The following is a 26987-nucleotide window of genomic DNA, read 5'->3' as shown; positions in this document are numbered from 1 at the left end:
TACGCATAAAGATGATTATCAAATCTAATTTTATTCCTTCATTTAAAGTTATTTCTATTTTTACCGAATTAATATGCAATGATAATGTTACATTTATGTATTTCAATAGAAATTTTGACGAACGAACTTTTAAATCCATTTTCGGTGTTAAAGGCTTTTGAAATGTTAACAGAAATAGTTGGTGGTATTCAGCAATAAATGATGGAATTTGTTTATGTACTGTCCGTTTGACAAGAGGATCGCCACGGTTCAGCAGGGGGTTTTGAACATTTGTTTTTTACACGTTGGCACACGTGCTCTTGTCAGATTCAAGATTCGTTTTACGAAGGTTACGCTGATTATACTTTGTGAAAAAGGCCAATACCTTGCAAATATGTCACATCTTGGACAGAATTTGACACTGCAATATCTGCAACATGAAAAACTAAATGTTCGAAACCCCCGTGCTTACCTACGTAATATACACAAACTAGGTGAGCCAATCTTAATTTATTAATTCGCGTAATAGATGGTCACTATTAATGTGAACAGTTTTTTTGTAGAACGATTGAAAAAACCTCTAATTCAGAACCAGGCTCAGAATTAAAATAATAATATCCGATGACATTGCTTAGTGGGGAGAAGTACTACATTTCATAGAAAATAAATTCAATTAAATGTTGTTGCATAACCACCCATTCTAAATACGGACGACTTTATTCATTTAGTCAATATTCAGCATGCAGGTATAAATATGCCTGTGTGCTGCATAAAGCAAAGTAACAACTGTTCGAAATAAGACTGCCACTATATGCAAGCAGTATAGCAGCAGTGGTAAAGTCGTTGGCAGTCAGAAACTGAGGTTAAGCATCGATGGTCGCGGTCAGTACTTGGGTGGGTGACCGGAAAAAACGTAAGCAAAAAAAAATTCTGTAAGCAATTTAATATGATGAATTTAAATATAAATCTACGGCTAATAGCAAATAATAATAAAAAAATTGAAAATAAAAAAAAAAAAATTTGAAAAAGTTTTTTTGTTTTTTTTGCTAACGCAAATAAAATTGATAAAGTTAATTAAATCAATTTCTTCTATTAAACGATAAATTAGGTTGTTTATTGAATTGAAAAAAATGGCGTCATTTTATATTATAAAACAGGCATACAGCTAAGACCTGCACGCTGAAAAATAATATCCAGCACACAACAACAATATTCATTAGGCGGGCATTGTATGATCCTCAGATCAATATGCAGCACACAACTAATGTTCTATAATCGTGAAGCTGTTCCCGATTTCTTCGTCTGGGGTGCATATATGAGTTTTCCGTGTTGTCGTCATAATCAGTTCGTAAAAGGTTGGTATGAGGGATTCTTTTGAAAATCCACCTATCAAAATCGGACCCATTTCGTCTGGGATGGATATATACATGGTTTGATAGGCCTTTGCCAGTAGACCTCAAAACAGGCCTCACACAGTCTCGAGCCACACCAGCTTAGACCTTTCTAAAGTTCAAACAGATTTTGAAAATTTTTCTTGCAAATTTTTGGAAACATAAATCAATGAATCTAATCAAACTATGCATGACTCGAAAGTACTTAAGCTCAGCTTTCCAACGAGCCCACTCTCACCCGGAACGATCATTTATAACGGCCAAAAAATTCGGATAAAAAACACTATTTTTCCAACTTCGGAGATCTTCCACCAGCAACCAGGTGTAGCTCGAGACTGTGTGAGGCCTGTTTTGAGGTCTACTGGCAAAGACCTTTCAAACCATGTGTATATCCATCCCAGATGAAATGGCTCCGCCGATTTTGATAGGTGGATTTTCAAAAGAATCCTTCTATATGAAATATTTCAAACAACAACAGTGGTGAATTAAATACTGGAACAACATTAAAAAGTTTCAATCTCTTTATTGAACATATTTGTAACATTGGTCGCAGATTTTTTCCATTAATCTTCTTAAATAGAAATAATTTGCTGGTTTTTACATCTTCTTAACATAATTTTTCATAAACAGACCAAAATAGAACCTAAAATCAAAATACTGAATTGCAATTCCCCATAATAACAATAAAGCGACAGCATTGCGATTGCATCACAGTGCAACGTCTCTATATTTTCGATAATCGTCAGATTCGTTACCCAGCGATTGTTTACTCATCCTATTAACATAGGGATTAAACTGATTAACGTTAACTGGTGCGTATCCAGAAAACGGATACCAATACGGAAAGTAATTATGTACAGGATGGTATCCAGTGTGAATGGGCGGAAGATATTGTTGTTGCTGTGGTGGGTACATACGATGAGCATTGTAGTTTTGCAGCAAATTGTTTCCGTAGGATGATAAGTCATTTTTGAATGTTAATTCATCTAAATTCTGTAACGACACACAATTCCTGCCCAATTTGGAACACTTTTCGTCCATCGATATTGAGTAGTAAATTGGATCTGAGGCTTTATCAAGTTTACTGTTCGAATACTGTCGACTGTTTGGCGTGAAATTGTTGAAATGGTTTTGTCTCCCATCGACTTGATCATGTAACCGGTGCTGATAAAAGTATTCCTTTGGTGGCGGCAATACAGTTCGCAAATCTAATAGAGACTGCGTTCGTTTAGCTGAAAAGAAGAATTGCATTTTGGTGAGACATTTTTCATGTTGATATTCGAATTCAACTATTCGTACTATTGAACGGTTGTGTCTGCGATTGTCCGTATGGATCGATATGACTAGAAGGATCCAAGCCAAATATGCTGGCATTGAATTCATTTTGTGATCCATGTACGCCATACGAATACCCAAATGGTAGTTCGTTCTCATGAACAATGTATGCTCCATTATCGACACCACTACCTCTTCTGCTACGCTTAGACAAACGACTACCACTTTTCTTCCGATTGAATTGATTGGATACAGTTGTATCGGGAGAACTAGGTGCTGGTGTACTAAGCTGTAGTCGCGAAGCGAGTCCCTCCAATTGGTTCAGAACTTGTCGTTCCCGTCGCCATTGCAACCCAGTTGGTATGACGCAGAGTAGAGCTAAACAATTGATTATTAAACGAACAATGTATCCAATTAGTTCTGTTAGTCCATGATTAGATTGAAGACCCTGTAAGATGTCATTCATGAGATTAGATTGTGAATATTCTTTGGAATTAATCAATCAATCAATTACCCAGAATTGAGTGGTTAAAATCATAACTAGACATAGTTCTGGTATTGCTAAGCACCCGATCATCACAGACCAACTAAACAGGCCCCATGAGAGTCCCTGTAACGAATTCATTTATTCAGTCGTCCCTGCTAGATAAATAAATCAAAATTGTAAAGGCAAATGTCGCACCGTTGCTAGTCCATGTATTAAAATTGTTGAGGCAACGAATAATGTAAAGTAACCAGAACACAATAAATAGGCTGTGGTTGGTAGGTCACCATGAGCTTCTAGTATCCACGAAATTTCACACGAAAATGCAGCCAAATAGGATATCTGAAAAGTTTAACAAGATGTATGCTACATTGATATCTCTAATTAGAAATAGCTTCGACCCATTCCCATACGAAGGAAACTGTAACATTTCTGACTCTCTGTAGTATAATCAACTCTCATCAAGTCTTGCCTTTTAACTATCAATGATGATCAACTACCGAATAGGTAGAATAATTTTCAACGTTATGATCTCATTATTGTCTAATTGATAAAATCTCGGATGAGCTTCTCACCTGTAGAGTCGAGATAGAGATCGTTCGAGTATGTCGTTGTAGGGTGGGGTGATTCGGTGGTATTTCATTCTTTTTACAATTGTGTGACTTATACGGTAGATAAACAAGTCCCCTGACATTGTAGTAAGACAGTGGTGTGATATTTATTGTTCTTACATTCATAAAAAAGTTTATCAATGAAAGAACAATAGGTGTTCGGTACATGTCAGGTCCGATAACCGAAACATGTCACAAGACTGGTTCGTGTTCCCTATAAGTCTCATAATTGTGAAAAGGATGGAATACCATCAAATTACCTCTCAATATTAGGCGAAAAATTTAATGTTCGTCTTTCGCTTGTTGCATATTGCTCCTCGGTTCTAACCAAATTAATTGGTTCATTCACATCATCGACACATTCTTGAATTTATTATCGACATACTATAAACTGCTTAAGGTACAATGTTTCCACTCGTCGATCATGATTTTAGCTTACAGAAACGATTAATATTCATTAATGAAGACAAACAAATGCTCAAATACAATTTGCTTGTACAAAATAATGTTAATTTTGAGTGACTCAGACACGACAAAACAAAATATTTTTTTTTGTAGAAGAAGGTGTATACTTATAATAGAACCATTGGAACCATTCTACGGCGATATATTCTTTTACGCGTACAAAAGTTGAGTCAGTTGTTGTATGTGCCACTCGAACAATGGAAGCAACAGTTTCTTGTTAAATTTCAATAAAAAAAAGAAAGAAAAAACTGTTGGATGATTTGAATTTAAATATTCATTGATGTTCGAATGCATATAGGAATAGGAACGTTCGCTTAACTTTATAAATGATAAATCAAAACAACGTCAGATATTAACACACGATCACGAGTGTTTTTAATGAAAGAAAAAACTATTTAATTCATCTCTCCAATCTGATTATGAAGAGAAACACAAAAAACAAAATTAAATTAAAAATAAAACATATGGCATGAGCTGAGCAGCATCACCTCTAACATGAATTGAATTTTTAAAGAGATATATGAGTATAACAACAGAAATATTCTTGAATCGCGTCCAATCAAGCTCAAATAACTGTGAGGTGTCGTTTCCAGGTTGTCATATACATAAGCTGCTATTTTGAATAAATAATTAATAAAAGTTTGTCTATTCACAAATTGAATGAAAACGTTAGTTCGATTGTTTGTTTGTGGAAAACAAATTTAATTCGATGAAACGATAATACCGATGTTAGTATAGTTTTAAAAGGCTAATCGAAAACAAAAATTTCGACTCGCTGTTTAAAAAAATGAAGATATGCCGGAAAAATGTTTTACCATATTTATGACGATTAGTCGAATGTAGTGAATTTTTCTAGATTTCTAAAAAAAGCCTAATTATTGAATAAAAAATTTATTCGAAATTACCATATGCTTTGTCCAGCTATGAAGAGATCATTTACATTTAATTTGTTGTTTCGCGGTTTCTAATCTGATAGTTTCTGGGTTATCAAAGCGTACAGGGAAAACTGGACCGCTTAACATTGAATATGAAATATCTTGGACGACAGACAAAGCGTGTTGTCGTCGCTCATGTATTAAATTAAACTCGTTTTCACAGATTTCATCAGTTGAATTAGAACATAGAATGTTGGAGAGGGTTTTTCTATGCACAATGTACAAAGAAGAGGAGATATGCTATAGGAAATGAAACGGTCGCTAAGGCGAGTACACAGATCATACACAGAAAAATGCATGAAAAAATCAAAGTTTACATCAAGCGTGAAAAATATGGACAGGTATGAGACAAATGCCAAATATTTTTCACACTTTTAAGTTCAACGAATCGAATGAGCTATAAGTCACTAATATCTGTGACGCCTTTTCCCAAAGTTATTCGAAGATTTCGCGATATCCCTCTTAATGTAAACTCTGATTTTGTAAGCACTTTTCATGAAAAATGTCTTTTCGAACTGTGTACTCATTTTTAAGTAGAAAACCATTTGTCGAATTGTCATTTTTTCCAGACTTGACTTGATATAAATATGAAATCATTAGAACAATCCCTCAACAAATCTATCTAACTTTTAATACAATTTTACACGTCAACCGGACTGGTTGAAAAAAAATCCGTTTCAGAACTTATGAACTTATCGGTTTCGTTTATCTATTTGATACTAAACATAGTAATTGACAAAAGATTCTAAGTCGTGCAACGCAATCAAAAATGTATGCGTTTCGATTTTTTACCATGCGTTTCTGTGCGTTTTCGTGTAGACATACGTTGCGCGACTGAGAAACAATTTTTTTGTCAATTATGTTGTAGAGCATTGAGAAAGAGAAACAAAATCGACATTCCTCTGAAAGTTCTGAAAAGGATTTTTTAACGTGAGTAGGACTACTGGTCATTTGGACTATTCGGGCTAAATGGCGATGCGCCCTTGGCCTTTTTTCTACTTAAAATTACTAAGTTACCAAGAAAACTAAGTTTATGTGCAGATAGCCAAACGCACCTTTTGGTAGCCACACTTCAAGTCTGGTGAGGAGTAAATATATCTTTCTTCTCGTTTTTTACTTACCAAAGAAAATGCTGCGGCTATGCAACTCAACAGAAATAAATTGGTTTTCGAAACATATTCATACAGTCCGTGTACGTCCGGACATCTTGACGACGATTTGTCATTACGCTTTTCCGGTATGCTGTCGATATCCATGTCGTTGAATGTATCCACATTTTATACGAGAAATGTATCAATATGCTGCAAAGTAGAAAAAAGTTCCTTTTTGAAATTAAGACTTCTATTAGTCTACGACATACAGTGAACGACATCTCAAATGTCTCACTGTCAAATTTTTCTGAGAATTTTATTGTGTCGTTGCAAATTCACAATGACATTCTCTGAAAAAAATGACAGTGAGACATTTGAGATGTCGTTCACTGTAGATTATTTCACGAAATTTTAAAACGTTAAGCATCGCAGAGTGTACAAAAGTCTTATACTTCATTAGTCTTACTGTATGGTTTGCTATATAAGAAAACCTTATTGTTGACATATCGTTGTCAATAACACTTGACTAGAGTATCTCCCTGGAGTCCAACGATTATTTAGAGAATTTTAATTCTGAAAAATTCCGAAGAATTTCGAAAGTTTCTGAAAAAATGAAGAGATCAACCTTACTGTAAACTGATGTCATCTTGGAAGCAAGAGTTCAAGACAGAACTTTTTGAGAGAATTTTTATTCTGAAATTTGCGAATAATTCTCAAAAAAATGCAGATTTTTATCAGACTTTTTTGAAATTTTCAGAATAGATCAATGTCAAATAACGGTTTCTTCTCTCAAAATATTGTCAAATGAGTTGTCAATTTCACAAAGCTAGCCTCAAACAATGACAGCTCCATATAAATTTTTGTAACATTGTGGTTAGCTTTGTGAAAATGACAACCAATTTGACATCTCAAACGACATTGACAATGATCTATTGTTTCAGAATTAAAAACTCTCTAAAATATGCCCTGCCCTGAACTCTTCCGAGGTGACATCAGTTTACAGGAAGATTGATCTCTTGTATGTTTTGAATGATGTTCAACAGCTTAATTATTAGCAACACCTTGAAATTATAAATTCTGTTGTATAACAGTTAAATACAAAAAATTTGAATGAACAGAGACCTACACGGCACATACAGATATTATGGAGAGAAAAAAGTGTTGTAATGGAATGTGGGAGCATCTCTCGCATATCTTGGTGTCCAACCCATCACAATTGAATCGCATTAAATAAAAAGTTCAATGAATCCACACCGGAGAACAAAAAATGTAATTGATCTTTGTGTGCTGATTGTGTGTTCCGAAAATTTACTTAAAAAACCCATAAAATTTTCAATTATTCTTAGGATTGACCAAATATAATTTCAAAATAATGTAAATATCCATCAATTTATGTCCGCATAATGCAGATGAATGTGTGTTGTGTGTGTACCGCTGATAAATATGTTTTCAAAGAAACTAAATCACCAACCCAGAGACTTACATAATTATAATAATTAATAATGTCTCATTGTGTTAATGTTGGTGTTAACCATAATTATTTTGATAGGAGTAAGAAAGTAAGCGCGCGTGGGATACTGAATAGAATTGCGGTGTATGTATAACAATAAAAAGAAGAAAAAAAAAGTTAAATTTCACTAATAAAAAAATGATAATAAAGGGAAATAGACATAAATTGCATTTAATACACGTTTTTATGTCAATATTATTCACTTTTTTTGAGAAAATAAAAGTTTCACTCTAAACAAACGGTTTCGACTTCTGATAGTGTTACAAGCTGATGCATGTATTTATCTGATTTCATAATACAAAATTTTTCCTCATTGATTCTGACAGAGAGTCAGGCTATGCTGTTATCTTTACTAGCGATGAACAGTGGTTTTCCCTAGTAGAATGTTTAACAGAGCCACTGTCTCTGAAACTGAAACGCATTAAAACTTTTAGCGTATAAATAGTAGATAACGTACCTCTGTCCAGAATGGTTATTTTCACGATTTGGAAGTTATGGTCCGAGGTGAAGGCGTTAACAAATGCTTATTCAAAAAAAAAAAATCGTCAAAATAAATGTTCTTGACAGAAGAATGAACCTATCACATACAGCGATTCATAACAACGACAAATGACAAACTTTGGGTAATATGGGCCTTTAGTTAAAGAGTTAAAAAAATGAAGTACAAGATTTGAAATCAAACGATCGATGGAAGTAATAGACCCGACAATAATATGGGTCATATGCTTGCCTTCTGTAACAGGAACTACAGAACTACCTATTTCTGTTGTCCTAAGCCAATACGCACTGCCAACCAAGCATAAAATCGGATTTTTGAAAGTGTCATTTCGCCCCATACTTTGGGGAAAGCAATGACATTATATGTACTCGACCGGGCAAAGACCCACAAGTGGCAGTAGCGCCGGAAAAGTCAATTAAACTAAGTAAATGACATTATACCAACATTGCAAATTAAATTTATGTGAGAAATGATGAGTACTGGGTCGAGCAGGCCAAAGTTCTGAAAGAACACGTTAATACAACCACGAAGGCGGGTGACACCAAATTTTATAAACAGATAGTGTGAGAAATCAACTTGAAAAAATATTTTTCTCGAAAATTCAGAATTTTGTTTTTGTTAAGTTCCATTTTACATATAACTATGAGTTGTCTTAATCTGTTATTTCAGAACCTTGGACCAGGCCAGTTATTAAATTCTAATCTGGTGCATGGTTTGCAGTGCTTTGTAAAATGTAAAGCTTCATTCGATTGGTCATATTAATACCCTCTCTAGCAAACAAACTTCGTTTTGACGCTGTCAAATACCACCTTTTGTAAAATCATACACTGTTGACTAATTTCTGATTTTACATGTAAAATGCGAAGGCTACGTTGCACTTTAACCCCATTAATAATTGTAGGTTACAGTGCATGCTGCAAAAATGATTCATTACATGAGGGAACAATGTTGAGATAAGAGCAACCTCACAAGTGTGTTGTTGAGAAACAAGCTTCGGCAACTGTTACTTGAGACACTTGTCGAAACTCCCGAAATCCCGAAAACAACACTAATGTCACGTTAGTATTGTGACAACAGTAATCTCAATATAAGTCACAACGATCACAAGTTGGTGGCATGAAGGTAGATATAGTGAGGAGGTAATGCCATATATGTCATATATGCGGTGGCACTAAAGTTCGATGCAAAAAATGGAATAGAAAGTCGGGCCATCTGTTGTGAGATAGCGAAAAAATTTTTGTGAAATACAAGCAAATCGTAGTCAACCATTTTAAAAAAAAGATGTCATTGGCATCGAACTTATTTGCTAGGCCGCGTGTCTGAATGGCATTACCTCCTCACTATATTTACCTTGGAATTGTCATTGTCATTGAATTGTTTTTCGGTTTTATATTTGAGCAATAATTTCGTCGTTTTTGTTATTTAGACTAAAAATTTTGCAGTGAAGTGAAGTGTATTGTGTCTAACATAAGCGTTAGTGTTTTTTAAAATAAGTGATTAAGTGATCAAAATCATCAATAATTCTTCTTCATCTGGCTGCACCCCACGAAAACTCGTTTTCCGTGAATGAGTACCCCGCGAAAATAGAGTTTAGCTGTCGATAGTGTCACGCAAATATCCCTCATGTAATCGATCATTTTCGCAAGGGCCAAATTGATATGTAAGAATCAATTTTCGCATGGGGAAAGCAATAAATGTAGTTTAGTTGCTAGAGAGGGTATTGACCATACGTTTTGACATAAACTTCACAAAGATACCAAACATACCATAATTCAAGAATTAACAGTAGATTTTATGCAACTCGAGATCATAATTTTCGAAAACTGCGAACTTTAGATCCCTCTGTTTCTGTAAGGATTACACGCAAACTTGTTTCAGAAATAAAAAGAGTGATCCACAAGGTTTTCAAAGCAGTTATCAGTTGAATTCGATAAAATCATCTTCAATAAAACTTTATTTCAGTTGAGGGACACCGTGCAAGCCCACCGTCTGTTCGATAGTACAATTTTTTCATGAAAAATAGTCTTGGCGCTGGGGTATGGGGTATCCGAAAATACTCGTGTGACATTGTGCTCTTTGCCTTTCATGAATACTGAGTTTGTGCAAACATTTCGCAATTTTCTGTCGAAATATAGCTCAAGTCTAATCAATTAATTTATATTTTTCGTTTGTGCCAAACTAATTCGATTGGTAAGTTTCTATAAATAGTCTTTGAAAGAAGCAGTACTTTGGGTTACGGATAATTTTTTTTGTCAATACAAGATCGCGTTTGTTAATTTGCATAGTTTGGAAACTTGTTCGTTCAAAGTACCTGACACTCTCACTAATGTGTGTGCTTTCCAAATCTAGATTTCTTTTTACAATTTTAGCCAAATTCAAACTATTAAATTTGCACAATCCACAATGGAGCGGGAGTTAAGATCGAACAAAAGAAGACATCAAACACCGATCAAATTTTCGGACCAGAATCCAAAAAGAACGGAAAAATCGATGTCAGGTGAATTGAAATGATCTCAAATTGATGATTCGAATTAGATTTTCATTGAGGTTTTCTCAAGGTGTTACAACCAAGGAACTGACCATCTTAATGCTGGGAGAAACTGGTGTTGGGAAATCGACTTTTATCAACGCGCTCGTCAATTATCTCATGTTCGAGAATATCGACGACGCGGCAAAAGATCTGCAATGTCTCATTCCTACAAGCTTTTCTGTCTATGATGAGGCTACGAATGATATGAAGGAGTGCGTGTTCGGTAAAGCAGATGATAATGAAAGCGCTGATAAAACTCAATCGTGCACCCAGGCATGCAGATGCTACAACTTCAAACTTGGTGAGGATATGTGGGACATTCTGGGGGTGGGGCAGTTCGTGTTCGCATTTTCGAATTCAATATTCACAAAAATCGTACCTCTAAGATCGTACAATTGACCAATGAAAATGTCTTTGTCTCTTAGGCGATGTTACGTTGAAGATCATTGACACGCCAGGAATTGCCGATTGTCGTGGAGTGGATACGGATCTGTTGAACCTGAAAAATCTGTTGAAATTTCTCAGCAACTACAAGGAATTAAACGCAATTTGCGTTCTATTGAAACCCAACAATGCTAAGATAGGCATTGTCTTCAAGTACTGCATTCTCGAATTGCTGACTCATCTGAACAAGAGTGCATCGGACAATATTCTATTTTTGTTCACGAATTCACGCGGTACCTTCTACAAGCCCGGTGACACGGCCAAGGCATTGAGAAAAGTTCTACAAGACATTCATTCAAAGCCACCGCACGTCGAAATCAAATTTGAGATGGACAATTACTTTTGCTTCGACAGTGAGGCCTTCCGATATTTGGTTGCCACATCTGAGCCGAATAACGTTGCATTCGACGATAGTGCACATGGTGATTTTGAAAAGAGTTGGCAACGTTCTGTGACTGAGTGTCAACGTCTTTTCACGTAAGCAGTTCTCTGGGGTAGTCGTACAAACGAGGTATTTTGCTAATATTTTCCCATTTTAACAGGCGAATTTCAAATTTAAAGCCGCACCCGGTTCAAGATACCATTTCCATCAACGACATTCGTACGAAAATTTTGAATCTACGGAAGCCGATCGCACTCATTGCAGAAAACATCAGCAACGAAATTCGCATGTGTGAGAAACACGAGAAGAAGATCGAAGAGTTCACCGGCGACATCGAGGAACTGGAAAAAGAGTTGTACACACCAGCGTTGGACATAAAGTCTCGACCGTTGGAACATCCGATTACGGTGTGCAGCCATCCTGGCTGCTGTGAGAAGAAATCCTGTGGAAGCACGACCAAAATTCACTACAAGTCTATTTGCCACAAGCCGTGCTATTTGAAAAAAAGCGATGGCAACATCATCGGAGATTCGGGCCTGCTTGACTGTCGTGCTTTCAACAAGTATGAGATTGTAAGTGAAAGAAAATTGTGTCATGCAAAACGTATTGTTCCCGATTCCGAATTACTGATGAATTCCGAAGGTCTTGTTTACGCCTATGATTGTAAGCGCGAGAAATCTGAAAATTGCTTCAAGTGCACCCACCCGTATCACGTACACTTAACGATCAACTACGAGACGGAAATTGTCACGAGAAAAATAAGAGATGAAAACAAGTTCGAGCGAATCGAAACTAGTTGGTGTGACATCGACAAACGAAAAAATCAGATAGCACTGATCAAAGCGAAAGTTGACGTAATCAAGGAAGAGTTGCGGTTCATCACCGAATGTTCGGCGTATTTTGCGCGCTTTTTGATGAGCAACACTATCACTCCATTCAACGATGCGCTTGAAGATTACATTAAGTGCTGCATTGCCAACGAAGAGAAAGGAAATAAAGACACAGCAGTTATCAAAGGATACCAAGATATGCTTGACGCATATAATCGAGAAAAGGAGACAATCGAAAAATTGTCCAAACAATCGTGCGACGTCAGCAGCGGAAAAATTGATGGCAAAATCGGGCAACTGTTCAACTTGAAAACCTACGGTCAAGTAATCAAATATCACATGGAACTGGAAGCTGAAGGTGAAAAGAATAAAAGCATTGCCTTAGAAGTCGATGTTCCGATTGGAGACGGGGTTAGGACGTCAGGTCTGATCAGAATTTTTCAACAAGTTGCGGAAAATTTGAAATTCTGGTAATTTCGAAAAATCGCGAGCGAAAAACATAATTGCTGGGAGGATGGGACCGGCACCCAAACTATTTTTCTATTGTACTTGAACTAATTAAATAAAAATGATTTTGTTTTCTTCATTAGAACTTGTTTGCATTGAAAAAAGAGGGCGTCACATTTGAAGTGAGTTCAATTTATCCTGTAACGTAACTTTGACTTTGATGTACAAAATTCAGCTTCCCCTACACGAATTTTGGGCTCCTTTTTCCCGGAAAGTGGAGAGTCTAATTAAATGCTTGGAATTTAATTTACTGAAAATTACCGAGAAAAATGTCGATAAATTTTGTTAACTTTCAGTGTAGTTTCAATAAATAAATAATTCCCAACAGCCTGTTGACAACAGGACCTGGTAAAGTGGATCAAGTAAATCCTAACTGATTTTATCATATCTTGTTCTGAACTATGTGGTTGAATAGAGAAATTTTAAAGCTGAATCGATGGTATAGTGATAGGCTAAACAACCCACATACCCCGTTGATTGTGTGGTGATAGTGTATGAAGGCTGTTACAACTCAGAAGACGTCTTCAAATCCCTTTACCACTGGTACCACGGCTGTTTTGAGTAGCGAAAACTTTGATACTAAACTAGGAATTGGTTCTGGATTGAGTTGCGTATGAAATTGAAAAAAAAGACGATTTTTGTACTAGAGAAATTTGTCTCTCACCGGAATCAATTTCAAACAACGTAGGAAAAAATTGTCAACAGAAATTTAATTCGATTTAATTTGTTCGCTCAGAACGATTTCAGTTTATTCTACTCCTTCAAAGTTATTTTCACTCTCTTTTTTTATAAAAAGAAACGGATGAATATTACGTACACGTTCTCCTTGTAACTAGTTCGACATTCCAGTCTAAATCAGATGCACAAAAATGTTGATTCGCAAGTTAATCAGTGGGTCAAGTTTTCGTGATTTTTCGACTCGGTCTACTTTCACACTTTTCAGATGGGACAGAATCATAACACTGTGATAAGGACCAAATACCTTTATTGCAAACATTTATCGATTAATTTTTGCAGTTATAGAGCTCTTAGGTTCAGCAACATGAAGTCATAATATTTACAGTCAACTCATATGCTAATCGATTACAAAATATTTATTTATGTACCGAAGAAAAAAAAATCGAAATCTTAGTCAAACATGTTGTTGGAGCTTATGTAAACCGACTGTCCACAACGAAGGAACTGTATGAATAAATTAAGCTAAGCAGAAGATGAACACATAATAATTTAACAATTTTTATTACTTTATGCGACTAAAATGACGAGAATTTTGAATAAATAAAAAATTTTAAGCAAAAAAATGAGTCACACACAAACCAAATTTGCGCAATTCTGCTCCATTGTGTGTGATTGAAATTATGGTTCATTTCTCATTTTCATACAGTCACTCAAACAACATTAAATTACAAACTATAATAATAAATTCGAGGTCCACACAGATTTTTAGTTTGCCTACGAAATTGCATTGTTGTTTATTAACTATTTGGAAGTATAATTATGAACAACCACAGTACCACAGTATGAGGCAATAACGAAGTATAGTAAAAACATAAATACATAAATCACTGCGCTTAAAAATTAATTAAATTACACAGATCATGCCATTAATTAATTAAAATTCAGACGACGAACCTTTTTGTTATTCATTTTTTTTTGTTTCGTCGAGAAATCGGTAAAAAGTCCATACGCTTTAATGTAACGTGTTAATGTTATGCCGTACGTATTACCATCGCGGACCACGAATATACACAACGACGGTAATCTACTAATATATAATGTCCGTACGAGCTTGCGGTCAAAATAAGACTACTCTCTCGCTCATTTAACATCAGCTTTTTATTAATAATTTTTTATTTTTACGAATTATAACCTCTCAATAAAGCGAAACTATATTTTGAAGTAATGGAACAAACATTGCAAAGTTATCCAGGTGTGTTCAGAGAATATGTTTGGAGAGTCTGGTTTTGATATAAGTGTATTAACTATGCATGCATATCGTGTTATGATATCCCGCATGGTGTATTGAGTCGGTATGTAAGTTGAAGCAGCTATCAAAAACTAGCGGATTATAAAACAATGTTTTGGTTTTGGTTTTTTTTTATTTTTTAAATTTTTCTTTGGTTCACATATATTGCCATAACGTGTTGTACACAAAGAACTTAATAGTTTTTCGAAATAAATGTATAGAATATTTACGCATGTAACAGTTACTCACTTAGACATGAAGGTAAAAGAGGTCAGATAATTTCATATTTTTGGCTATATTCAAATATATCTTTGGCTAATAACAAGAATTTAACAGTTGCACTGGTTACAGCTACTTTTTTAGCTGTATAATGTCTTTTACCAATTTTTGTTTTTTTAAGATAGAAGAACTCACAAACTGTGTTTTCCCACTTAACCCTAAAGGGATTTCATTTAAAAGATTTTATTAAAGTTTACCTCTGTTGTAATATGCACTTGATATAATTCTATCTAGTGATATAGTCAAGTAGACTAAGAGAATCGTAAGGACGTATAGTAGTGGCCTTAATTAAGAGAAAGATGTTTTTTAGTCACTTCTCAATAAACAGCCGAAAGGTAGAACGTGTTTTATTGGAGGTCCGGATAAAAGTTCTATCCGAAATATCCTGTAGCCATTCCACAACTTTCAACAACCTCAGGGTAAATTTTTGGTAAATTTAGTTGAAAAGATTTCTTAAAGTTTACCAAAATTTAACAAAAATTTTCTCCTAAATTTACCAATTTTGGTTTTTTTATTGGGCCGGTAAATTTTAACAAGTTTTTCCAAATAAATTTACTAAAAATAGGCATGATGGGTATTGATTGAGCAATTGAACTGTTGATTGACAAAGAAAGACATTTTTTACTGGGATTAGCACGATTGGCAGATAGGTTCTCATTGTACTCATTGTTCTTGCTTCAAAATTATGTATGAACTGAACATGAACTTAAAACTCTCCCAAAGTACCTAGCAGGGTAATAGAAAAAAATAAAGTAGTACTTTAATCGAAGTATGCGAATATTTCCATACCTTTTTTTTCTTAATGTCATTGCAAAATTACCAGGCTGCTAATGGTATTATTGGTATCAAAATACTACTCTATTTGACGTGTAAAAACCTCTATTACCCTGCTAGGTGCTTTGACTCTCCCCATCAATCCATAAAATATTTTGCTTGTCATTTTATTAGGAAGATAAATCAAAGAGATAATTGATATTAAACGTTTCACAGGTTACAACCACGGTTTATCACAAATATAACGAGCCTGTTACTTCTTTTGATTTAGAAATTTTGAGCAGAATGAAGCAATGAAGCTACATCTTTTACTTAATGACATAAATTTAGGTGTAACCAATTCAGCTCTGCCTTGGTGTAACATAATATAAGGCTAGAACATGATTTATTTTGACGTCCTTGTTGATAACAGATGACATGGCTGTATGTTTCAAAAGTCTTGTTTTAGGCATTACATAGTCTCAACTAATTAACTAGAGCCCATCGCGCTTTCGTTTTTAATAACATATAATATAAACGTATACGAAATAGAAATTTCATTAAGCCTAAAGTTAGACAAACCTTTTGAAAGCTCTTTTCACCTTCTTTGTATTCAAATATAAATATGGATACGATGTAGGCAAAATCTCAGCGTAAATTTAGTATGAATGTGTGTGAATCCGTGCATACATTCATTCATATGTTTTCGTTAACGTTTTGTCAGCTGTTCAAAATGGGGATTGAGGGTTTACAATTGAGGTCATGAATTCGTTCTACTTGCCTAAACTAGAAACATATTTTACTGAAAGTTTATTTGTACAACTGAGTGTAAAGTGGTATGTTAATTCCACTACATTTGAAAGTATTTCGGATTTTTATGTATTTCGTTTGTTGTAGCATGAGAGGAGCTAAAGCCTAAAATAAATCAATCCTCCGACGAATCCATACACAACTTTTACTGCAAGGGAACCAATACTCGAGGAAAATTTTGAAAATCCTCTCAGCAGGTTTTGGGATCAGTTCTCACATTTACTAATGGATAGCGTAACTAGCTTTATGTTAAATTGCAGATTTTGTATAGACAATTCATCCAAGGCTATAGACTGTTGTGGAGGTCACGGAGACTGCTATTTTATTAGATACGCTGGAACACACAAAACGGAATTTCTCTACTATGAAATTGTCAAATTTGAGAATCCTTCGTTTATAAAAATGTATGAAAATGTCAAATTTTGTGTGTATCAAGTTATTTTGTAGTAAATAGTATTTTTCATCACTAGGACCAAAAAGGTGCGTTTTCGACCCAGGTGGTGAAAACGTCCAAGGATAAAGCGACGCGAAGCATACATTACGTATACCTGCTTCCAAATATCGTGTTCTGACTCGTGTGAGGTTTGCACGACGAGCCGAAGGCGAGTTTCACAATCCCACGAGTCAAAACAGACATGAGAATTTATTACATAACAAGGTCACAACTGAAGCATGTAAAAAATAAAAAAAATATCGTTAAAACACGAGCAACATCTGCTACATCCAAATTTACTCATATACACGCTCCATTGCAAACCCTTTCATTCCACCTTCTGTCAACAATAAAATTTGCGTTGCGCGACAGTACAAAACCAGTATATAGGAACACTATCAACCGGCTCTTGTTTTTATTTATATCTCGAATTTTCTAACGTTATACACACAGGTTAAAGAGGGACAGACGTACATCAATTTTTGCAGCTATCGTTTTTTTATTCCCGAAGTTAAAAGTCTGGCTGTGACCATTTTCCCTGTGTTTAAATTAAAAAAAAAACTTTCCGCGAGCACAGAAACTGCGTAGCATTTTTTTTCTCGATTCGATCACACGTACCGGGCTTGTAAATCGAAACAGAAGTGAGAATTGTGTAATACTTAGCCGACAATTGAATGAATTTTTGTCGAATTGGATTGATTTGAGGTGTACGATCAGCATGGAAAAAATTGATTTGAACGATTTAGAACTGACGTCGGACGAAATGCAACGATTTACAAAAGCATTTCGTAATGACGAATTTAAAAAACTATTTTCCGATTATTGTGAAGAGATCAGTGACCCCGCAAATAGGAAATTGTATGAAGAGGAGCTGACGCAATTGGAAGCTGAACGTGGCATCGACGTTACGTTCATCAATCCAGAACCCGGCTATGTGATAAAAACTAGTGTGAATGGAAACGAAAAAGTGTTTATCAACGTGTCGCAATGTGATAAGGTCGGAAAGCCGAGTAGTAAACGTGATGTGGATAGTAGTGGTAACCGTGGATTAGTCTGGAGTATACCTCATACCCAGTCTCCGCCACGGAAAGATGTTGATAATAAAGGAACGTTGTGTAGTGTGTACGATGTGGTCTTTCATCCGGACACATTGCATTTAGCCCAGAAAGATACGCGCTTCAAGAAGCTGGTTACGGAAACGGCTTGTGATGCTGTCAGTAGAGCCTTTAAAGTGAACATCGATTTGGTGAATTTAAAATTTCCAAAGCTTGCCTTCAAAGGTGTGGCCAAACCCACTATTATACGTAAACAAAGTACAAACAAACCAACGACTGATTATGAACCCAGCCCAATCGATCAAATTTATCCACCAGTGAAAACGGTCTCTGACGAGGTGACCAAATCGAAATCGAAAAAATTGTCGAAACCCCAAACCCCGAAACCTGAATATGCAACACCTTCATATCAAGTCACCCATCGTCGAAACGTTGAATTTCACGAAATGACCGACGAATTAGACGCTAAAATGAATGTGACCGTTCCGAACGAGCTTGTGGTCACAGTTGATCTTCCACTGCTCAAATCAACCAATGAGGTCACACTGGATGTAACCAAACGCAGGGTATATCTGATTAGCGAAAAGCCAGCCAAGTACAAATTACAAATCGATTTGCCGTACGATGTCAGCGAACGGGATGGCAATGCCAAATTCGATAAGAATAGTAGGAAGCTTACGATAACATTGCCGGTGATACGGAAAAGGGAAACATTTGTGATACCAGATCTTTGCCGGGATGATAGCGGCGTCGAAAGCGATCACGTGAGTCCGAAAGATGGAAATTCGATTGGATCGGACGAGGATCTTTCGGGCGACAATGGAAATGCTGAAGAGGTTAGTATGGAAATGTTTGTAATTAACACCAATCACATTCAGGGGTCTTCATTTTCCCATCTATTTTTATTAAACGGCGATAAACTTGTCCCCAATCCATAATCTGAAACGTAAACAAAGCAGAGATAAGAGAACGATTCGCATTTCCCTTACGATTTCATGTTTGCATTAGCTCAATGTTTGTTTTCACCTGCCTAGCGATTAATCAGCGAAATTCAATAACCGATTACTCGTCGATTCAAAACGAAACGTTTGCTTTTGTATTTTTCCATAACATTGCGTCTCCCTAACGACGTTTCGTTTTTGTAAATCGATGATATGGATTACCAACAAGCTGTTGATGTTTACCTGTTCGTATGATTGGTTTTGATAGGTCGAAATCGTTCGACTTTTCAATAGTAACCAATTCGAGTGACTAAATGCAATTTCATCTTCTTTCAGGCGTTCAACACCGATACGGATGCCAATTCCAACGTCGACACATTTTTTGATTCCAACATTACCTACGAGCTACCTACGTTCTCATGTAACACACTAGATAATACCATGGCCTTTACATTGAATGTGAAGAATGTCGATCCCGAATCCATTGTTTTCGACAAACAACCATGCTTCGTTCAACTGAAATTTTCCTCAATCGGAGCCGGTTTCTATCCCATCAACTATGGCTTTTGCGTCAAGCTTCCTGAATCATGTGGTTCCATCGTTGACGTGCAACCGGACACCTGGGATAACAATATCATTCTGCAATTGGAACTGGAAAATTGTGACTTTGATGCATATGAAGCTGGTTTGAATGCAGGTTGCATGGATAGTCATAGTTTTAAGCGAGACGTAAGCAAATCACCTACTGTACTGGTAACGACTGATAGTTTAGACGAATTCAAAGTGGATGTCACTGTGGTGTCGGAGAAGGAGATCAAGATCGAAATAAACAACGAAACGGTGAGTGACGGTAAGTCACAAGATTCTCATGTTAGCGACGGACAGAAGAAAAACAAACGGAAAAAGAAGAAACAGCGATCACTGTCCGAATCGAATTGTGATGATTTGCAGGCGGTTATTGATGAGCATGAAACGAAAGTGTCATCGACCACCAAGTCAATTGACATCACCAAGTCTCCCGGTAAAATGCGAAGTATGTCCGAGTCGAGCAACGACGATCAGGTGATGCCAAAAGTGCGGGAATTTAAGAGTATTTTGAAGCGGCGCAGTTCGTACAATCGCAGTATTTCGGAGAGCTCCGTCGACGATCACGTGTATTCGTGTTCCATGGACATTGGCGTTGGATCCATTCAGGAGGAAAGTGGAGCAGAATTGTCGGAGAGTTGTAAGAAGACCGTCCGGTTCGACGACAATGTACGGAAACAGTTGTTCAGGTGATTATCAGTTCAATTTGTTTTGTTGATTCGATGCGTAAAATTTTCCGTTCTTATCAAAGTGGCTGTTGTTGATAAGCAACTTTCGTACTTATAGACCTTATCACCTGAAAACTTGAAAACCTTTAGCCTAAATACGAATAATCTACAAAATTAGCATCAGATAAGCACCGTTAGTCAATTCAATGCCAGAAAGTTCGTCTACGATGAAACCTAGCCCTTACAACATTAGCTAGCTCCTCTCATTTTTTGTGGAGAATCTATTCCTAGCAGGATGTTAGATAAATTGCTTTCTGAAGAAAAGCACAGTTTCCGATAATTTGCGATTTTCCCCAGAACATCTCTGAAATGTCTCTGGTGCACCACTTTGGTCGGAAGATCGGAAGAAATTAACTCAACAAGGACGTGTTCATCGATTGATGACAGAGATCTCAGAGTTACTTTTGATTACATGTTTTTGGATGTACAATTAAAAAGCAGTCCACACTGTATACAGCTTGTTTATAAACAGTATCTCTGCTTCCCTGATAAGTGTTATGTGCGCACATAGACAACCGACGTCAACACGGCAAATACACTATGTGTAGCTTATCATTGGTTTGTTTACGATACAGAACGTTTGTGGGTTGGTGAATTGAGCTTTAAAGAAAAAGGTGGACATCTCACGTCAATTTTCTTTTAAATTTTTAATGAAAAATCCTCCAATCAAAGCATTTTTTGGCAGGCTACCAGTGGTAGTAGATGCCTTTTATCATAAATATGTCGAATAACCTTCATCGTAATCCATGATGTAATTATAACACATTTTGAGTGTTCAAGGCCGCATTCAACTTCTTGAAAGAGTTCCACTACTAAAGACATTTTTGAATCTCGGTGCCGAGGATGTTAATAACAGCACAGATCGACGATTGAAAGTTGCAATTAGATAAGATGCTAACACAAACTCATATGTGTTAAAACTAAAATTGCTTCGAATTGGCACCAATGAACGTAAATGATTCAATTTAGGTAGCACACGAGTGCAAATAGTTTTCAGTATACTATGATGTGAAATACTCGTGATCCAGCTAGGAAAATAGAAGAACTATCTAGTATCGGTTGTACGGTACCACTTTTCGTAAATAGAGGCAAATAATCACCAATTTGTGAGGCCAATTTGTAGTAGGAGAACCGCCCGACCGCTCGGTAGGAGAAAATATAAACTTCTAATTCCGCTCGAGTTGGAGTTTTCTATTTCTCTATTACGCGTGAAATAGTTATTTTTGACATCGAGTTACTTTATTAGGTGACTGTGGCCAGAATGTAGTGACAATACCCATCAACTATTCTTCCCAATTTTACAAACGAAAATATCAATTCGCCATATAATTTTTGTAGGCGCTGAGTAACACTTGAGAAAGTGACATTCGACCAATCTTCAACAAAACGCTATTTCATCGTGGCTTATTGAACTAAAAGTCTGTTTTAGCGTGTGAGAGGTTTCCAGACAGAGCCGAAGGCGAGGTCTGGAATCAAATACGCTAAATAAGACTTTTAGTCCGTGGTATGAATAGTATTTTTCATATTCGACGGAGAAAAAGTGCGATGAAGTCGCCGCACTTTTCAGGTCCTAGGTATGAAATAGTACATTTTGTACCTAGGACTAAAAGTCTTTTTTAGCGTGTGAGAAGACAGAAGACAGAGCCGAAGGCGTCCATGGTACGAATAGTAGTGTTCATATTGGACAGAGAAAAAGTGCGACGAAGTCGCACTTTTCGGGTCCTAGGTATGAAAAACAATTTTCATGCGCGCGTTGTGCTATGCCTTATTTTGTCCCCTCAATAGGCTATGAGAAAATTGTGTTTTCTCGACGACTGGTCGAATGACATTTCTAGTGAGAAAAGTGCAGCACTTTCTTTCCTGTAGGAAGAAAATAGAACTTTTCTCATTCGAACTGTCACTTTGTCTTATGTTTTCGTAAATGATATGGCGAATCGATGTTTTCGTTTCGTGTAGAAAAACTGCAAAACACAACATGCAACCATGAAAAACGTTGTGTCCACCTCTGGGAGAGGCAATTCAAACTCAAGCGAAATATTTTCTCCTCTTGGTAGTTTGCCTTTGTCGTAACAACTTATTGTCAGGCTAAATTGTATATGGAGAAAGTAAAGTTTCTTTTGATATAACACGTTAGGGAGCGAGGGAGCAAATAGTGTAACAAGTACTATTTGCATTCGGGTGCAATTAGTGTATCGAAGACTATTTGCACCCGGGTATCACTTCGTTCAATTAACAAAAACAATTTCTCTTTTACGCAACGCATTTCTAACTCGGTTCGTGTTATTTATCCATATCTCGCACAATTCCCTTAATTTTCGTTCGTCTGTTGCGTAAATTCAATCTATTTATACGAGTCATTGACATGTCGCCGGTGTAATGTTTTCGTTTGTTATGTCGGTATATTGCAATATCGAATAAATTAATGTTAAACAAACAAAAAAAAAATCTCGACAATTTGCGCATAAAACAAATGATAACAGAAACATAAACGGAATGTTTGCTTCCTGTTTACACCATTTGCATAATACACGAAGCATCTGAATAAAATAGTATTTTTACGATGTCAAAAAATAAAAACCTATCCGTATCAATGTGAATGCAAAATATTAAACGAAACACTTTAGTACGCAGTTTGAATGAATACACAAGTGAAAGCTTTCGTACACAAATTTTCTGCCTTACAATGTTTTGATATGCAAATTGTTTAAAAGAATTTTTATTTTTAACCCAGATTCGCAACCCTTTCGAATACCCGATTTCAGTCTTTACAGATTCAATAGCTGAACGAGATGATTTCATTTAACATTTGTTGTCCCTTGTACATGAAGCTCGGACTTTGCGTAAGGTCAGGGCGGTCGAGGGAAAATGTGATAGAAATTTTCAGTCTCTGAACCCACGTAATTTTGGCTCGAATGTAACATTTGTGTCTGGGGGAAAAAGTGTCTTTCACCTAACAACAACGTCAGTGACAGTAGTCAGTAGTCACCCTGTCAGTTTTTTATGGTTTAAAGGGGATTGAGCGCTATAAGATCCAAATGTTTCGTAAGGTGTAAGCGTATCGTGACATTACATTACGGATAAAATCTATTACTTCGTTTGTTTTAAGTATCGTTTAGTGCTCGATGGACTCGCTGATGTAGAACTTTTACTTCTGATAGATTTAATATTTCATTTTGCTTTATAAGACGACAAAAGCCAGAGCTCACGTCTAAGTTTCGTTGATAACAGATGACAAACCGTTTAGTTTCTAAAAGCAGTTTGTTCAGTCATTCTTCCATCAACATGCTGAGCTCGAGACTAAGCTAACTATTACGATACTTTACGGATTGTCGTTCCTTGTGCTGGTCAACTAGTTTTTCTTCTTCCTGTAATTCGCTTCATCCAATTACGAAACTCTACTGAGTATATTCACATTTATTTATCGTCGATAGACAATATTTATCCAAATAAACCGTAATGTCAAAAGAAAACGCTTAAGGCACAATTGTTCTAACACAGTGTTGCCGAATGTAAACGATTTCCTAGATACAGAATCAAAGGGAGAAAGGCTACATCAGAGTGAACGTAATATGATAAGCTTTCAAATACATTTTCTTTTGCCGCCAGCAATGTCTTTTCATTCAATGAGTTTGCAGCAGCATCATAATACAGTGTGATATGGTGTGTCTCTTATATAGCAACAGTTTTGTACGGGTATCTTTTATCGTTACATTGATTTTTCAAAGGAAATATAATTTTGCTGGTGAAAAATAATATTTTTTCTAGTTAAAATACAAATCATCAACGACCTAGTAGTACAACAGACTACGTATTGTTCGGTGTCAACTTTCTTTGATATTTTTTTTCTCTCGTTTTTAAAAATAGAATTCGCTCAACAATATTGGGCCAACGTAAACCGAAAACCAACAAACGGAAAAAGAAGAAGCGTACAGCGGAACGTCGATACAGCGAAGGTGAAGCGTCCGATTACGATGAGCACAACAAGTCCAGCAATGAATCGGATACGAACGGTTTGTCTAACGATGGGAAAAAGATGATACGAGAGCAACGGGATAGTGGTGTTGATTTTGGCGGTGATAGCGGCGATGATGGCAACAGTAAAAAGCCGTCACAAAAGAATAGTAAGAACATTAGAAGTTATAAGAAAGCGACTGGCGCCGATAAAAATGATGATATGGGATTGGAATTGGAGTTCAAGAGCGGCATGATGTTTGATATCGAAATGTAGTTTTTGCCATGAGTACAAGTGATTTTATGAGTTGCACTGGATGGGGGAGGCGGGAAGCAGAAAGGGAAATCATTGTAGCCAGACACTAAATTTATCGATTGCAAATTTTGTTTTAATTTATTTTTTAATCAGATTTTAATCAAATTTTAATCAAATTGTAATTTTTGTTTTAAGTAACCGTTCCTTCTACTCTACATTATACTTGTCTTTTACAATAGTTTTAATTTACATTCCTGCAACTCGTATACAGATATTAGACACTTTCGAACGCCCTCGGAGACTAATTTCATTTGCTCAAATCAATAACAAAAAATTGAAAATGAATCAGAGCCTAGTATAACATTGCTAAATCACTACACAACTAGAAATTAATTGTTTAAAAGCAAATTGCTGCCACTTTTTATATTAAACCTAATCACAAATTTAAAACAAAACAATACAAATTAGTGGTAGATTTGATTAATGTTAGTGGACGTGTAGAATAAGTGCATCAACAAATTTCAGCAATTTTTACATTCACAAAATCAAAAGAAATTTAAAATGAGAAAAAGAAAATTTAATCAAAACCGAAATCTTAAACGTAATCCAGTACCTTAGAATAGAACATTAGAATTAATCCTAACAAAACGATAGCAAGTAGTGCAGTACATTATTATATAGAGCCCGGTACACCAATTTATTGACAAAAAATTCATATTCTTTTTTGAAAAATCGAAATTTTGTTACGGAAAAATTATTGAAATTAATATACACAGAATCGGAGTAAATTTTTGTTTGCTCTCCACACGTTATTATAGAATTTGTTGCAAATTTTGAGAATAAAATATCTCTACTGATGATAATTTTGAGTTATTTACTTTGCGACATTGTCGAATAGCTTTCTCACGCAACCCCCATTATTGGAGTAGAACCATAGCAGATATCTAGCAGAGACACAACACAAACATTCTGTCAGAGAGAGGTTGGAGGCCTCTGTTTTTCATACAGAAATATTCTACAGTATTTTTCGTATACTAAGACAGGAAATGATGATTTTTTCAGCACCAGTCCTAACTTAGGACGCATACTGAAAAATCCATTTCCTGTCGAGGTACGAACAACGTTTTGTGCAACAGGACAGCTGAAATGGACAAAACACATCGGAAGTCGCACTTTTCGGGTTCTACGTTTGAAAAATTCATTCAAAACCGTTCTCCCAAGATAAATCGTAAAGAAATGAATTTTTTCCCGCACGATATATCGTTCGGGAAAACCTGACATTTCATAACAATAATCATGGCAAAATATGAAAAAACACTATTCGTACCTACGAAAGTAGATAATAGGTATGGCCAGTCCATAAAAGTCGGAGCACATACGGATTTGCATGGCGCCACCTCAAACGAACTCATTTCTAGTGGAAATTTGCACTAGAAATGAGTTCGTTTGAGGTGGCGCCATGCAAATCCGTATGTGCTCCGGCTAGAACAAATTTGAACGTTTGGCCATACCTATCCATTTACTTTCATTGATTCGTACCACGGACTAAAATTCTTTTTTAGCGTATTCGATTCCAGACCTTGCCTTTGGCTCTGTCTGGAAAGTTCTCAAACGCTAAAAAAGACTTTTAGTCCTGGGTACGAAATGTACTATTTGAGAGAAGAATGTTTACACGGTGAAAAAACGTGTTCAATTTTTGAACGTGAACGGAGGCAAAACGGAATGAAAACGGAAAACGGTGTTTTGAGCGTGAATCGCACTACACTCCATTTACTGACCGTTTTCAAAATAACAATGAAAACTGTTCGTTTATAGCGTATTTTTAGGCTCGGTTACAGCAATTAGCTTGTGACCTCGTGTCACAATGGGGCATTGCAATTTTGACGAATTCGACGCAGAATAGTATTTTAAACCAAAAAAATTTCTACAGATTTTTTTGCCTAGAACTCAACTGAAGCCATTTTTAGCCGCGATAAAAATAATGATTGGGTTGAGCTGCCCCGTAGCTAGCACTATAAATTTTTCCACATTTTCAATGAATCTTAAAACAGTGTGAAATCAAAAATATGGGGATGACATTTCGTAATTATCTTACGAGTGGCTGCACGTTAAGAAGGTTAGACGTAATTATAAAAACTTCGGTGCATTTTGCAGACATACCGTGCTTGGAATCATCTTTTACATCGATTAACAATCAAAACTTTAATGCCCCATTACACATCTAGTGCCAAATTAAACAGTTTGCTCTCGATGTCATGAATAACTATCATGCAACTCAGCATCATAATGTGCAAAAT

At 36.0% G+C, this 26987-nt stretch overlaps 3 protein-coding genes across 3 annotated transcripts; 2 read left to right on the top strand and 1 right to left on the bottom strand.

Annotated features, from left to right (window-relative positions):
- Positions 1-1847: 1847 nt before the first annotated feature.
- On the bottom strand, positions 1848-14737 carry LOC119080048. Its single transcript, XM_037188253.1, has 6 exons — positions 14566-14737; positions 6262-6441; positions 3328-3471; positions 3160-3255; positions 2670-3093; positions 1848-2602 (listed from the first exon to the last, which is right to left on the bottom strand). Exons 2-6 carry the CDS (start codon positions 6394-6396, stop codon positions 2079-2081), a joined length of 1323 nt encoding a protein of 440 aa, XP_037044148.1. The 5' UTR covers positions 6397-6441; positions 14566-14737; the 3' UTR covers positions 1848-2078.
- LOC119080009 lies at positions 10277-12976 on the top strand. Its single transcript, XM_037188186.1, has 5 exons — positions 10277-10430; positions 10610-10737; positions 10799-11071; positions 11196-11691; positions 11757-12976. Exons 2-5 carry the CDS (start codon positions 10644-10646, stop codon positions 12898-12900), a joined length of 2007 nt encoding a protein of 668 aa, XP_037044081.1. The 5' UTR covers positions 10277-10430; positions 10610-10643; the 3' UTR covers positions 12901-12976.
- A 2782-nt stretch (positions 14738-17519) lies between the features above and the next one.
- LOC119079974 (protein kintoun) lies at positions 17520-25553 on the top strand. Its single transcript, XM_037188111.1, has 3 exons — positions 17520-19065; positions 19507-20444; positions 24348-25553. Exons 1-3 carry the CDS (start codon positions 17893-17895, stop codon positions 24709-24711), a joined length of 2475 nt encoding a protein of 824 aa, XP_037044006.1. The 5' UTR covers positions 17520-17892; the 3' UTR covers positions 24712-25553.
- The last annotated feature ends 1434 nt before the right edge of the window (positions 25554-26987 follow it).

Source organism: Bradysia coprophila, unplaced genomic scaffold (genome assembly GCF_014529535.1).
Source record: "Bradysia coprophila strain Holo2 unplaced genomic scaffold, BU_Bcop_v1 contig_350, whole genome shotgun sequence".
In the NCBI taxonomy this organism is placed as follows: domain Eukaryota; kingdom Metazoa; phylum Arthropoda; class Insecta; order Diptera; family Sciaridae; genus Bradysia; species Bradysia coprophila.
This window is presented reverse-complemented; position numbering and strand designations above follow the sequence as displayed.